The sequence below is a fragment of the Bombina bombina genome, chromosome 2 (genome assembly GCF_027579735.1).
Source record: "Bombina bombina isolate aBomBom1 chromosome 2, aBomBom1.pri, whole genome shotgun sequence".
Lineage (NCBI taxonomy): Eukaryota > Metazoa > Chordata > Amphibia > Anura > Bombinatoridae > Bombina > Bombina bombina.
The window spans coordinates 156,014,813-156,031,458 of NC_069500.1; the positions used below are offsets into that span (position 1 = coordinate 156,014,813).

The following is a 16,646-nucleotide window of genomic DNA, read 5'->3' on the forward strand; positions in this document are numbered from 1 at the left end:
CAGGTAATAAGATTTGTTCTTCTATTGTGCAAGGTTTACTTATTTACCTTATTAAAATATGTATTTCTAACATGGAGTGGAGAGATAAAAGTACTGTAGTGCAAAAAATGTGTGGGTGGAGCACACAGAGGAGTGACAGGTATTTGTGCAGCATGGCTGGGGGTGGGGTGAAGAGGGCCTTAATTTTATTTAGCACTTTGTCACAGATACTTTATACAGAATAAAAATATGTCCAAAGTAATACACTTTTTACAATCCTTTGTAGTACTGTTTCAAGATGTTATATCGTTTATTTATTTTTGTGTATTCTATATTGAGGATGTTAAATTCACTGCTTACTATGATGTGGGTATAATATAAAGTTTTATTCTTATTTTAAGAGTTTACCTTTCTTTTTATCAAAAACTCAATGCATGGTAAATGTATGGTTATAATATACTATATATTTACGAAGTAAATTAGTCAAAAAAGCCTATAATATACTCCGAAAAAAAAAAGAATAACCTAAATCTCAACCATAAATATAAAGAAAGGGAATTCCTTTCCTTGTAGGATACAATTTATTTATGCAAATAGTTCTAACAGTTTTATTTTTTTATCTCAAATATTAAGGAATTGTAGAGATCTGATCTGAGCAGATGCCACCCTAAAAAATGGTAACTTGAAGCCCATTTAAGCATGTGTGTAAATGTAATTTGGGGAGCCAGATCACCCTCAAAGAACTCACAAAACCTATTATAAATAGCAAAAATCGTACCTGAGGTTTATAAGTGTAAAGCTGAACTAGAACATAGACGACTGACCGCCTGTAATCACCTTCACAATGAAATCTTAACATGCACCAAAAACTTTAAAAAAAAAAGTAATTTCAAAAGCCTTATAGAACATTTATGTGATATGTAGCATCAAAAATATACCAAAGAGTAGTACAAGAAACCTATTCACATCTTAAGGTTTTGGTTAAAGGGATGGTAAATCCTAGCAATTGTGAAATGCTAGGATTTACAATTGGAACAAATAAACGGAACTTTCAGTCATGAAGTATAAAATACTTCATGCTGAATGCTCCTTTATTTGTTGGAAGCGTTTGCCGTACTGAGCTGCTCAGGTAGCCCACGGCAGGACACCATTTGCGTTTCCACCTCTTAGCAAATAGCCATGCATTCCAACTGCCGCCAAGTCAGATAGCCCACACCGCTATTGGCTAAGAGGTGGAAATTTCAACTCTCAGCCAAATAGCATTCTGCCGTGGGCTGCCTGAGCAGCTCAGTGCAGCAAACGCTTCCAACAAATAAAGGATCTTTCAGCATGAAGTATTTTATACTTCATGACTGAAAGTCCTTTGTTTGTTCCAATTGTAAATCCTAGCATTTCACAAATGCTAGGATTTACAATCACTTTAAACAGATGTCTGTTCAAGAAAAAAAATTGTATGCAGATTGTTAGCAATGCATTGCTTAAATATATGTTAAACAATAACTCAGTAATTAAACATTGCATTGTAAAAGATCTGGGTGCAAAATAAATGTTTTAATGTTTCCAAATAGTCATTTTGTTTCAAATGTGGGATTGGTTTGCAGTCCATGGGGCATTTACCCTTTTTTTTTTGAGGGAACAACCTCAATACTAAGCTTATAAAATGTATTTAGTGTTTAGCATAATATGGGAACAGTTTATTAGGTCTTTAAAAGCAAATTAAACACTAAATAAATTTCATGCACCTCAATCTAGCGATCATCATGGGACCATAGGTTACACTGCAGGTATCTGAAGGAGAATTGCTGCACATGTGCAAACAAGTCTGTACAGGAATGTAGTGAAGGCTAGATTTCCATATGGCGGCACCCATGCCTAGAGGGAAGCTAGGAATAACCTTAATACTATGCTTAAAAAAATGTATATTTGATCTCTAATGTCCCTTTAAGCCTAGATTTACAAAGCATTTACCTTTTTTTCTCCTATGAGGACCTCAGAATATTTCTAGCAGGATAAGCTCAGAGTAAAATGGAATATTGACTTTCATGATCGTAGAGGTATTAGACAAATACTTGTGAACCTTTGAGCTGCTCCATCAGTTTGGCTTATTTAACCTGACATTAATACATTTAAAGTTTCAGATATGGCTTGTGGATCTGGTGGGTGGGTGTTAAGGAAGAGATTGCTTTCAGTTTTATAGTTTTGGAGGTCTTATGTTAAGAAAAGGTCTTGAAATAATTGTATTCTTATAGTGAAACATTTGTTAAAAATCATTCTGTAAATTATATTGTTTAGCCTGGCTGAATACACAAGACCAAAACCATTTAGACCTCTTAAAAAGATATAAAATAGTACTCCTTTAGTAAAACAAATATGTTAAATCAAACATAAAAAGAAACAGATTGTGTAGCCATTGCATACAGCAAGGTAAGAGTGACATTACAGAGATTAACCCCTTAATGACCGCAGCACTTTTCCATTTTCTGTCCGTTTGGGACCAAGGCTATTTTTACATTTTTGCGGTGTTTGTGTTTAGCTGTAATTTTCCTCTTACTCATTTACTGTACCCACACATTATATACCGTTTTTCTCGCCATTAAATGGGCTTTCTAAAGATACCATTATTTTTATCATATCTTATAATTTACTCTAATTTTTTTTATAAAATATGAGGAAAAAATGGAAAAAAACACACTTTTTCTAACTTTGACCCCCAAAATCTGTTACACATCTACAACCACCAAAAAAATCCCATGCTAAATAGTTTCTAAATTTTGTTCTGAGTTTAGAAATACCCAATGTTTACATGTTCTTTGCTTTTTTTGAAAGTTATAGGTCCATAAATACAAGTAGCACTTTGCTATTTCCAAACCACTTTTTTTCAAAATGAGTGCTAGTTACATTGGGACACTGATATCTTTCAGGAATCCCTGAATATCCATTGACATGTATATATTTTTTTTTAGAAGACATCCCAAAGTATTGATCTAGGCCCATTTTGGTATATTTCATGCCACCATTTCACCGCCAAATGCGATCAAATAAAAAAAATTGTTCACTTTTTCACAAACTTTAGGTTTCTCACTGAAATCATTTACAAACAGCTTGTGCAATTATAGCATAAATGGTTGTAAATTCTTCTCTGGGATCCCCTTTGTTCATAAATAGCAGACATATATGGCTTTGGCGTTGCTTTTTGGTAATTAGAAGGCTGCTAAATGCCACTGCGCACCACACGTGTTTTATGCCCAGCAGTGAAGGGGTTAATTAGGGAGCATGTAGGGAGCTTGTATGGTTAATTTTAGCTTTAGTGTAGTGTAGTAGACAACCCCAAGTATTGATCTAGGCCCATTTTGGTATATTTCATGCCACCATTTCACCACCATATGCGATCAAATTTAAAAAAACGTTAAATTTTTCACAATTTTAGGTTTCTCACTGAAATTATTTACAAACAGCTTATGCAATTATGGCACAAATGGTTGTAAATGCTTTTCTGGGATCCCCTTTGTTCAGAAATAGCAGACATATATGACTTTGGTGTTGCTTTTTGGTAATTAGAAGGCCGCTAAATGCTGCTGCGCATCACACGTATATTATGGCTAGCAGTGAAGGGGTTAATTAGGTAGTTTGTAGGGAGCTTGCAGGGTTAATTTTAGCTTTAGTGTAGAGATCAGCCTCCCACCTGACACATCAGACCCCCTGATCCCTCCCAAACAGCTCCCTTCCCTCCCCCACCCCACAATTGTCCCCGCCATCTTAAGTACTGGCAGAAAGTCTGCCAGTACTAAAATAAAAGGTTTTTTTAATTTGTTCTTTTTTTTTTTTTTAGCATATTTACATATGCTGCTTTGTAGAATCCCCCCTTAGCCCCCAACCTCCCTGATCCACCCCCAAAACAGCTCTCTTACCCTCCCCCTCTGCATTATTGGGGGCCATCTTGGGTACTGGCAGCTGTCTGCCAGTACCCAGTTTCAAGAAAAAAACGTGTTTTTTTTTAAAAAAAATAGAAATTCTGTAGTGTAGCTTCACCCCCCCTCACAGACAAACCCCAACACCTTAATTGATTATTAAAAAAAAAATTTTATTCCCTTTTTTTTGCATTTTTTTTTAAACTTTTTTCTGTAGTGTAGCGGTTCCCACCCGCTCCCTCCCCGTGCACGCGCCCGCCCCCGCCCTTCTGTGCGCGCGCCCGATCACCCACGCCCACGATCCCGCCCCTCCTGCACGTCGCCAAGGCCATCGATGGCCACCACCCGCCTCCCACCAGCCTCCCACCCACCAACGCGGTAAGCCAACAATCTCCGATGCAGAGAGGGCCACAGAGTGGCTCTCTCTGCACCGGATGGCTTAAAAATGTTATTGCAGGATGCCTCGATATCGAGGCATCACTGCAATAACCGGAAAGCAGCTGGAAGCGAGCAGGATCGCTTCCAGCTGCTTTCCACACCGAGGACGTGCAGGGTACGTCCTCAGGCGTTAACTGCCTTTTTTTTTTTGAGGACGTACCCTGCACGTCCTCGGTCATTAAGGGGTTAAGTTCTACACAGCAAAAGTCCTCTGAGCATGGGCAATTAACCAGTGTCACCTAGCAACCACATCAAAGGAAAAACAGAATTTATGCTTACCTGATAAATTACTTTCTCCAACGGTGTGTCCGGTCCACGGCGTCATCCTTACTTGTGGGACATTCCCTTCCCCAACAGGAAATGGCAAAGAGTCCCAGCAAAGCTGGTCACATGATCCCTCCTAGGCTCCGCCCACCCCAGTCATTCGACCGACGGACAGGAGGAAATATATATAGGAGAAATCATATGATACCGTGGTGACTGTAGTTAGAGAAAATAATTCATCAGACCTGATTAAAAAAACCAGGGCGGGCCGTGGACCGGACACACCGTTGGAGAAAGTAATTTATCAGGTAAGCATAAATTCTGTTTTCTCCAACATAGGTGTGTCCGGTCCACGGCGTCATCCTTACTTGTGGTAACCAATACCAAAGCTTTAGGACACGGATGAAGGGAGGGAGCAAATCAGGTCACCTAAACGGAAGGCACCACAGCTTGCAAAACCTTTCTCCCAAAAATAGCCTCCGAAGAAGCAAAAGTATCAAATTTGTAAAATTTGGCAAAAGTGTGCAGTGAAGACCAAGTCGCTGCCTTACATATCTGGTCAACAGAAGCCTCGTTCTTGAAGGCCCATGTGGAAGCCACAGCCCTAGTGGAGTGAGCTGTGATTCTTTCAGGAGGCTGCCGTCCGGCAGTCTCATAAGCCAATCGGATAATGCTTTTAAGCCAAAAGGAAAGAGAGGTAGAAGTCGCTTTTTGACCTCTCCTTTTACCAGAATAAACAACAAACAAGGAAGATGTTTGTCTGAAATCTTTAGTAGCCTCTAAATAAAATTTTAGAGCACGGACTACGTCCAAATTGTGTAACAAACGTTCCTTCTTTGAAACTGGATTCGGACACAAAGAAGGTACAACTATCTCCTGGTTAATATTTTTGTTGGAAACAACTTTCGGAAGAAAACCAGGCTTAGTACGCAAAACCACCTTATCTGTATGGAACACCAGATAGGGCGGAGAACACTGCAGAGCAGATAACTCTGAAACTCTTCTAGCAGAAGAAATTGCAACCAAAAACAAAACTTTCCACGATAATAACTTAATATCTACGGAATGTAAGGGTTCAAACGGAACCCCTTGAAGAACTGAAAGAACTAGATTTAGACTCCAGGGAGGAGTCAAAGGTCTGTAAACAGGCTTGATTCTAACCAGAGCCTGAACAAATGCTTGAACATCTGGCACAGCTGCCAGCCTTTTGTGAAGTAAAACAGATAAAGCAGAGATCTGTCCCTTCAGAGAACTTGCAGATAATCCTTTCTCCAAACCTTCTTGTAGAAAGGATAGAATCTTAGGAATTTTTATCTTGTTCCATGGGAATCCTTTAGATTCACACCAACAGATATATTTTTTCCATATTTTATGGTAAATTTTTCTAGTTACAGGCTTTCTAGCCTGAATCAGAGTATCTATTACAGAATCTGAAAACCCACGCTTTGATAAAATCAAGCGTTCAATCTCCAAGCCGTCAGTTGGAGGGAAACCAGATTCGGATGTTCGAATGGACCTTGAACAAGAAGGTCCTGTCTCAAAGGTAGCTTCCATGGTGGAGCCGATGACATATTCACCAGGTCTGCATACCAAGTCCTGCGTGGCCACGCAGGAGCTATCAAGATCACCGAAGCCCTCTCCTGATTGATCCTGGCTACCAGCCTGGGAATGAGAGGAAACGGTGGGAATACATAAGCTAGGTTGAAGGTCCAAGGTGCTACTAGTGCATCTACTAGCGTCGCCTTGGGATCCCTGGATCTGGACCCTTAGCAAGGAACCTTGAAGTTCTGATGAGACGCCATCAGATCCATGTCTGGAATGCCCCATAATTGAGTTATTTGGGCAAAGATTTCCGGATGGAGTTCCCACTCCCCCGGATGAAATGTCTGACGACTCAGAAAATCCGCTTCCCAATTTTCCACTCCTGGGATGTGGATTGCAGACAAGTGGCAGGAGTGATCCTCCGCCCATTGAATTATTTTGGTCACTTCTTCCATTGCCAGGGAACTCCTTGTTCCCCCCTGATGATTGATATATGCAACAGTCGTCATGTTGTCTGATTGAAACCTTATGAATTTGGCCTTTGCTAGTTGAGGCCAAGCTTTGAGAGCATTGAATATTGCTCTCAGTTCCAGAATGTTTATCAGGAGAAGAGATTCTTCCCGAGACCATAGACCCTGAGCTTTCAGGGGTTCCCAGACTGCACCCCAGCCCACCAGGCTGGCGTCGGTCGTGACAATGACCCACTCTGGTCTGCGGAAGCTCATTCCCTGTGACAGATTGTCCAGGGTCAGCCACCAACGGAGTGAATCTCTGGTCTTTTGATCTACTTGAATCGTTGGAGACAAGTCTGTATAATCCCCATTCCACTGTCTGAGCATGCACAGTTGTAATGGTCTTAGATGAATTTGTGCAAAAGGAACTATGTCCATTGCTGCAACCATCAATCCTATTACTTCCATGCACTGCGCTATGGAAGGACGAAGAACAGAATGAAGTACTTGACAAGAGCTTAGAATTTTTGATTTTCTGACCTCTGTCAGACAAATCCTCATTTCTAAGGAATCTATTATTGTTCCCAAGAAGGGAACTCTTGTTGACAGGGACAGAGAACTTTTTTCTTTGTTCACTTTCCATCCGTGAGATCTGAGAAAGGCTAGGACGATGTCCGTATGAGCCTTTGCTTTTGACAGAGACGACGCTTGAATCAGGATGTCGTCCAAGTAAGGTACTACTGCAATGCCCCTTGGTCTTAGAACCGCTAGAAGGGACCCTAGTACCTTTGTGAAAATCCTTGGAGCAGTGGCTAATCCGAATGGAAGTGCCACAAACTGGTAATGCTTGTCCAGAAAAGCGAACCTTAGGAACTGATGATGTTCCTTGTGGATAGGAATATGTAGGTACGCATCCTTTAAATCCACGGTAGTCATAAACTGATTTTCCTGGATAGTAGGTAGGATCGTTCGAATAGTTTCCATTTTGAACGATGGAACCTTGAGAAATTTGTTTAGGATCTTGAGATCCAAAATTGGTCTGAATGTTCCCTCCTTTTTGGGAACTATGAACAGGTTGGAATAAAAACCCATCCCTTGTTCTCTTATTGGAACTGGATGAATCACTCCCATCTTTAACAGGTCTTCTACACAATGTAAGAATGCCTGTCTTTTTATTTGGTTTGAAGATAATTGAGACCTGTGGAACCTTCCCCTTGGGGGTAGTTCCTTGAATTCCAGGAGATAACCTTGAGAAACTATTTCTAGCGCCCAAGGATCCTGAACATCTCTTGCCCAAGCCTGAGCAAAGAGAGAAAGTCTGCCCCCCACCAGATCCGGTCCCGGATCGGGGGCCATCCCTTCATGCTGTTTTGGTAGCAGTGGTAGGCTTCTTGGCCTGCTTACTCTTGTTCCAGCCTTGCATTGGTCTCCAGGCTGGTTTGGGTTGTGAAGAATTACCCTCTTGCTTAGAGGATGTAGAATTAGAGGCTGGTCCGTTTCTGCGAAAGGGACGAAAATTAGGCTTATTTTTAGCCTTAAAAGACCTATCCTGTGGGAGGGCGTGGCCCTTTCCCCCAGTGATGTCTGAAATAATCTCTTTCAAATCAGGTCCAAATAATGTTTTACCCTTGAAAGGGATGTTAAGCAATTTTGTCTTGGAAGACACATCCGCTGACCAAGACTTTAGCCAAAGCGCTCTGCGCGCCACGATAGCAAACCCTGAATTTTTCACCGCTAATCTAGCTAATTGCAAAGCGGCATCTAAAATAAAAGAGTTAGCCAATTTAAGTGCTTGAACTCTGTCCATAACCTCCTCATACGAAGATTCTTTATTGAGCGACTTTTCTAGTTCCTCGAACCAGAAACACGCTGCCGTAGTGACAGGAACAATGCATGAAATTGGTTGTAGAAGGTAACCTTGCTGAACAAAAATCTTTTTAAGCAAACCCTCTAATTTTTTATCCATAGGATCTTTGAAAGCACAACTATCTTTGATAGGAATAGTAGTGCGTTTGTTTAGAGTAGAAACCGCCCCCTCGACCTTGGGGACTGTCTGCCATAAGTCCTTTCTGGGGTCGACTATAGGAAATAATTTCTTAAATATAGGGGGGGGGACAAAAGGTATGCCGGGCCTTTCCCACTCTTTATTTACTATGTCCGCCACCCGCTTGGGTATAGGAAAAGCGTCGGGGGGCACCGGAACCTCTAGGAACTTGTCCATCTTACATAATTTCTCTGGAATGACCAAATTGTCACAATCATCCAGAGTAGATAATACCTCCTTAAGCAGTGCGTGGAGATGTTCTAATTTAAATTTAAATGTCACAACATCAGGTTCAGCTTGTTGAGAAATTTTTCCTGAATCTGAAATTTCTCCCTCAGACAAAACCTCCCTCATGGCCCCTTCAGATTGGTGTGAGGGTATGTCAGAACAGTTATCATCAGCGTCCACTTGCTCTTCAGTGTTTAAAACAGAGCAATCGCGCTTTCTCTGATAAGTAGGCATTTTGGATAAAATGTTTGCTATAGAGTAATCCATTACAGCCGTTAATTGTTGCATGGTAATAAGAATTGGCGCACTAGATGTACTAGGGGCCTCTTGTGTGGGCAAAACTGGTGTAGACACAGAAGGGGATGATGTAGTATCATGTTTACTCCCCTCATTTGAGGAATCATCTTGGGCAATATCATTATCTGTGGCATTGCTGTCCCTACTTTGTTTGGACACTATGGCACAATTATCACATAAATTTAAATGGGGAGACACCTTGGCTTTCATACATATAGAACATAGCTTATCTGATGGTACAGACATCTTAAACAGGCTAAAACTTGTCAACAAAGCACAAAAAACGTTTTAAAATAAAACCGTTACTGTCACTTTAAATTTCAAACTGAAAACACTTTATTACTGAATATGTGAAAAAGTATGAAGGAATTGTTCAAATTCACCAAAATTTCACCACAGTGTCTTAAAGCCTTAAAAGTATTGCACACCAAATTTCAGAGCTTTAACCCTTAAATTAACGGAACCGGAGCCGTTTTTACATTTAACCCCTATACAGTCCCAGCTATATGCTTTGCTGAGACCCAACCAAGCCCAGAGGGGAATACGATACCAAATGATGCCTTCTATAAGCTTTTTCAGTGATTCTTAGCTCCTCACACATGCATCTGCATGCCTTGCTCTCCAAAAACAACTGCGCATTAGTGGCGCGAAAATGAGGCTCTGTCTATAACTAGAAAAGGCCCCCATCTGAAAAAGGTGTCCAACACAGTGCCTGCCGTTTTTCTAAACAATCCCCAAGATTATAATAACCATTAATAGTTAGAATCTGCAAAATATGCCTAGCAAAGCAATCGTTTTAGCCCAGAAAAATGTCTACCAGTTTTTTAAGCCCTTATGAAGCCCTTTATTCTTTTATTTAACTAAGAAAATGGCTTACCGGTTCCCATAAGGGTAAATGACAGCCTTCCAGCATTACATAGTCTTGTTAGAAATATGGCCAGTCATACCTTAAGCAGAAAAGTCTGCCAACTGTTTCCCCCAACTGAAGTTACTTCATCTCAACAGTCCTGTGTGGAAACAGCAATCGATTTTAGTAACTTCTGCTAAAATCATCTTCCTCTTACAAACAGAAATCTTCATCTTTTTTCTGTTTCAGAGTAAATAGTACATACCAGCACTATTTTAAAATAACAAACACTTGATTGAAGAATAAAAACTACATTTAAACACCAAAAAACTCTTAACCATCTCCGTGGAGATGTTGCCTGTGCAACGGCAAAGAGAATGACTGGGGTGGGCGGAGCCTAGGAGGGATCATGTGACCAGCTTTGCTGGGACTCTTTGCCATTTCCTGTTGGGGAAGGGAATGTCCCACAAGTAAGGATGACGCCGTGGACCGGACACACCTATGTTGGAGAAAGCTGCTACTTTGCCTTTCTGTAAAGACCATAGCCCCCTTGTGGTGCTGTGAGAGGAATTAATAGACCCCATTTTTTTATAACAACAATGAAACATACTGTTTTATATCCCTTTAAAAATCCTAGGTTAGTAATTAACTTTGTGTTTTATGTATTTTATGTTGTTTAATCCCTTACCCCAATCCAATGTAGATCTATGTAATTGGGTGCAAAGCTCAGCTTACGGCATAACGAAGATCTACATTTTGGAAGCCTAAGTAGTCTTGGTTGTCAAGTGACAACCGAGACTTTCTGTTTGTGGGCTTCGAGCATCTGCCTTCATATGCTTCAATGCTCCATTACCATATGAAGCTAGATTGCCAGATCGTTACAGACGGTAAGACTTTCTTTAATGATCATCCATTGGTGCCAGAGAGAGGGAAGGCAGGAGGCGGGTTGGCGGAACTTTATACTACGGAAAATACATTTGAAGGGAGAGGGAGGGATGGGTTGCTACACTACATAAAAATGGGAACTAGAGGGAGAATCCCTAAACTACAGAAAGAAAAAATAACTTTAAACCTAAGATGGCTGCTACTAGTTAGAGGGGAGGGCAAGAGCTTTTTGGGAGGGATCAGGAAGGTGGAATGGTTGAGGAGGGATCCCTTCACTGTAGAAAAAAAAAATAATCCTAAACTGCATACTGGCAGACCATCTGCCAGTACCTAAGATTATGGCGAGTATTTGGGGAGGGGAGAGCTGTTTGGGAGGAACCAGGCAGGACAATTCCTACATTAATATACTATTACACTTACCAACCCTTTCACTGTTGGGAATTTCAGAAGTGTGGCGCGCAGCTGCAATTAGCGGCCTAATTACCAAAAAGCAATGGCAAAGCCATGCATGTCTGCAACTTCTGAACATAAAGGATCCCACAGAAGCTTTTACCATTTGTGTTATGATTGCACAAGAAACCCAAAGTCTTTTTTTAAATATGATCCCATTTCCATGCTTGATTGAAAAAACAGAGCACCTATTATAGGCTCCTAATGGTTTTTTTTTTATTTGGCACAATTTGTACAAAATCAGACATTTAATGCAGACTTGTATTCATTGTAGTTTCCATGACAATGTGGATATCATTACAAAAGCAAGAGACATTATTAGTTATCACAACTATTCACTCACTATACCTCAGTAGTTCAATCACACATACAGTCGCGCAATATGCTAATGTTGATCAAAGTTAAAGAACTTTTCATACACATCCATGTTTTTAACGTGAATTGTTCAGCTTGTGTGTTTTTAGTAAAAATATATGTACATTTGTTGAAAATATATATCAATGTCCAAATAACTTACGGTAAAAATACAAGTTCAGAATTTACAGCTTATTGCTACCCAACAAGTAATCTAAGTTACTCTTGTTTAGTACTTCTAGATTTTGATTAGTTTAATGGTGTGGTCAATGGATCTTGTTCTTAACATCTCCATTTTGAAAGTTTTTTGGTAATCTTTGTCCTTTGGTGTAAGCATGAAACCAAAAGTTGAGGAACAAAAATAAGAAAATTAATCCATATGACAAAATGATGTAGAGGAAGACTGGAAACTGGTATGGGCAATCTTTCAAAATGAAAAACTGACCAATATGAAATGTTACCATCAAGAACTGTACCTATGAAAAAAAAGAACATTATTATAAGCATAATATAACACTAATTGCTAAATTACTATCTGCACCCATTGCAACTGTTCAAAATGAGAGAGAGAGCACGAGAAATAGCGAGAGAGCACGAGAAATAGCGAGAGAGCACGAGAAATAGCGAGAGAGCACGAGAAATAGCGAGAGAGCACGAGAAATAGCGAGAGAGCACGAGAAATAGCGAGAGAGCACGAGAAATAGCGAGAGAGCACGAGAAATAGCAAGAGAGCACGAGAAATAGCGAGAGCGAGAGAGCGCGAGCACGAGAAAGAGAGAGCGCGAGCACGAGAAAGAGAGAGCGCGAGCACGAGAAAGAGAGAGCGCGAGCACGAGAAAGAGAGAGAGCGAGCACGAGAAAGAGAGAGAGCGAGCACGAGAAAGAGAGAGAGCGAGCACGAGAAAGAGAGAGAGCGAGCACGAGAAAGAGAGAGAGCGAGCACGAGAAAGAGAGAGAGCGAGCACGAGAAAGAGAGAGAGCGAGCACGAGAAAGAGAGAGAGCGAGCACGAGAAAGAGAGAGAGCGAGCACGAGAAAGAGAGCGAGCGCGAGAAAGAGAGCGAGCGCGAGAAAGAGAGCGAGCGCGAGAAAGAGAGCGAGCGCGAGAAAGAGAGCGAGCGCGAGAAAGAGAGAGAGCGCGAGAAAGAGAGAGAGCGCGAGAAAGAGAGAGAGAGCGCGAGAAAGAGAGAGCGCGAGAAAGAGAGAGCGCGAGAAAGAGAGAGAGCGCGAGAAAGAGAGAGAGAGCGCGAGAAAGAGAGAGAGCGCGAGAAAGAGAGAGAGAGCGCGAGAAAGAGAGAGAGAGAGCGCGAGAAAGAGAGAGAGAGCGCGAGAAAGAGAGAGAGAGCGCGAGAAAGAGAGAGAGAGCGCGAGAAAGAGAGAGAGAGCGCGAGAAAGAGAGAGAGAGCGCGAGAAAGAGAGAGAGAGAGCGCGAGAAAGAGAGAGAGAGCGCGAGAGCGAGATCATTGTCACAGTAAATGAAACCTCACAGGATGCTTTTTTTATTTTCATCACTTTGCTGCCTCAGGAGATAGAGCAGTTAAGGCAATTAAGATGTTGACTTATGCTGACAATATCAAATTAAATTTCAAGGAATTAAGAAAAAAAAATGGGATTACACTTACTAGTTGTATGGAGGTCATGTATTTTTTCCACCACAGATACTTTTGATATTTAGGTCCCAGTGCTGACATCCCATAATAGGTGTACATGATAACATGTACAACACAGTTCACTAATGCATGGAATGTGCCCAAACCACCTATGTAGAAGACAGTTCAACCAATTAGCAAGAATAAAACTAGTTCAAATAGTCACAGCTAGCAATTGTGTACACGATATAGATAGGCAGACAAAACACACATACTTATACCCTTTTTTTAATGCAGTTGTTTCATCTTTTAAACTGTATAGAAAAACAACAAATATCAAATAAAGTACAGGCTAAAGGGACATTCTAATGCACAGATGAAATGCTAACAATAATTTGTTAGAACATATGATTTTTGCATTAGTGACCATTTCTAAACTAGGTTAAAAACATAGCCAAAATCTCTTGAGAGAGGAACCATGCATTTCACCTCTTAAGAAGAAAATGGTTTGTGGTTGGGGAATATATGTGTTTGCTACCCCTAATTGGCTCAGCAGGCATATTTTGCTATGTGTTTTGGCTCCCAAGCTGTGTTTTAGTTATATCATTAACCACAGCATCAGAAAGGGAGACTAATACAAACATGTTAATATTGTATTCTCATAGAAGTATAGCCAAGAAAGAGTGGAATTCTTAGACTTTGAGATATATTTAGGATAATCAGATTAAAAGTAAACGTTATTTTAAAAAAATGGTCAATTTCATTAACACAAACACTGGCTAACAAATATACCCAAAGAGACCATTTATGAGGTTTAAAAGAAATTGCAAAGAAAATAAGGAATATAAAACACAAGTTCAGATATTCAAACGTTTACTGGAAGAAAAGAGATAATGACAGATTTGAAAATGGAGTTGGACTATTAACCTCTAAACGCCATTAGGACATTCCATGCCGTCCTAACAGCGCTGGGCTTTAACACCGTTAAGACAGCATTGAACGTCCTACCTTATATGGCATAACGCAGCCTCCTACTTTTAGAGAATGGAAAATCGGATTGGTGGGGCGAGTCTAGCATCATAGGCAGTCCCTCATGATCCGTTCCCTGCCATGAAATCACATGATTCACTTTGTTCCAATCTAAGCGCTTGCACCCCAGCATGAAGTGGTTAATATTAGGATACAACACACAATTTAAACAAATTAGAGAAATAATAAACATTGAAAAATATTATTAAAAGATACAATATTTGAGGAACTATTGGATGAAACTCCCCCAATATTGTATATAAAAAGGTACCCAATCTTAAAGGGACATAAAACCCAATTTTTTTCTTGAATGATTCAGATAGAGCATACAATTTTAAACAACTTTCAAATTTACTTCTGTTATCAAATTTTCTTCGTTTTTTGTTATCCTTTGTTGAAAGGATGTAAGCTCATGATTGTGCACGTGTCCACAACACTATATGGCAGCAGTTTTGCAACAGTGTTATACATTAGCAGAAGCACTAGATGGCAGCTCTATTTCCTGTCATGTAGTGCTTCAGGCACACAACCTACCTAGGTATCCCTTCAACAAAGAATAACATGAGAACAAAACAAATTTTATAATAAAAGTAAATAATCTAATGAAAGAAAATGTTGGGGTTTACTGTCCCTTTAAAGATCATTATTTAAAAGCTATATTAGAGAACACACACCACCTAATCATTGGCTATCCACTATAAAAAAATCTGGAGAGCCAAGGTTGCTAACCCCTGCACTATACAAACTCAATTCAAATGCCAGGCAGCAAGTACAGAAAAGTAAATAAAAAAATAAAAACTTTTTACAAAAAAGTACATAAAAAAAACTAAACAAAATGAATCAACTTATCCCACGTGTAACAGTAAGAATGTTATTTATTTGCTACGATGCATATGTAATGTATTATATATAGGTAGGACCACTAGACTTCTGAAAATGATAATTCCTGAACACATTAGGTTGATAATAACACAATAGGTTTAAAAAAACACTCTGCATCAGCTCATTTATAACAAAATTCACAATAGAAATCAATCTCTTAGAATTTATAGGTATCAGAAAAGCAGTTTCACATTGGAGAGGGGGTATGAAAAAACAAAAACAACCAAGGACAGATGGAAATTAAATGGACATTTACTTTAGGTACATTTATTCCAAATGGTCTAAATAAGGGATTTTGAACTTTGCCATTTTTAAAAGTATATATTTTTTATGGGCATTAATAAAAAAAAATTGTATACTCAAATATATTCATTTATAGAGATATATTCCTCTGCATGAAAGTTAACCATCTAACAGATCTAATGATATCATCTTTGGAACTATCAACAACAGAACATGAAGCTAACAAAACATCCTTGAAAAAGCCGTATGTCAATGGCAAAACATACATCGGATGATCACGTGGTAGCCACGCCCCACTAGTCACGCAAATAGGTATCACGGGACATTTTTAACGATGTTGGAAATTGAAATCCTCATCCATCTCTCCCCACACGCATAGCTGTTTCGGCCCAGTCCCACTAATATAACAGTGGTTTAGAACCTTGGTGAGTAATAGTTGGGAGCAATATTGTGGCATTTTAAATATTCGTTTTAATTACTTTTTTGTCATTTTAATAAATTTGTATTTACACCACGGAGCTGTTGCTGGTTGAATACTGGTAGTATAAAACCAGGTGTGTGCTATTATACAAGCCAGTCAGGCTCAGGAATATGTGAGTAGCCTTCCGGCATCCTTGTTAAAGTCGGATATATTTATACAGTATGTCACTATGTTTCCTACACAAAGACTCCATATAGGATTCCACATCAATTCCTCATATAAGATTAATTCAATAATATTGACTATGTGTATATCCTTCCATGTATTTATTTTTTATTATTATTTTCACTTTTTATTTCTATAACACTTTTTTTGTACGTTAATTTTGTACATTTATTTGCATACTTTTCAAACTGAAGCCTCATCACACAGACCTACACCAGAACTGTGTACAGAGGGATTTTTGTCATTCCGTTTGCTGCTGTGATGTTTCTAGAATTTTCCCTAATGCCAACATCTCTCGTCTCTCCCCTAACACATTAGTGCACCTATGCCAAGTCTTACTTAATAGTAGGATAATTGTGAATATGAGTCACTAAACACCAGGGTTTGCAATGCATGCAATAGCCATTACATGAAAAAAGAAACTCACAGCGAGTTGACAAGACAAGAAAAAAAAAATACAGTGCAATGCAAGACAGTGGGTAATTGAGAAAAAATAGATAAATGATGCATAAATGATGACGTAAAAAATGAGACAAAAAACAGGAGAGAAAGTAAAAAATATTTTGAGAA

At 39.6% G+C, this 16,646-nt stretch overlaps 1 protein-coding gene across 7 annotated transcripts in view; it reads right to left on the reverse strand.

The window, feature by feature from the left end:
* Positions 1-11,525: 11,525 nt before the first annotated feature.
* The window catches only part of ELOVL7 (ELOVL fatty acid elongase 7), a 67,626-nt gene continuing 62,505 nt past the window's right edge, over positions 11,526-16,646 (reverse strand). For all 7 annotated transcript variants that reach the window (XM_053701305.1, XM_053701301.1, XM_053701303.1 and 4 more), the window contains 2 exons: positions 13,310-13,446; positions 11,526-12,164 (listed from right to left, as the gene is read on the reverse strand). In XM_053701305.1, the coding sequence (XP_053557280.1) occupies positions 11,955-12,164; positions 13,310-13,446 (347 nt within the window). In that variant the 3' untranslated portion in view covers positions 11,526-11,954. The remainder of the gene's footprint in view (positions 12,165-13,309; positions 13,447-16,646) is intronic.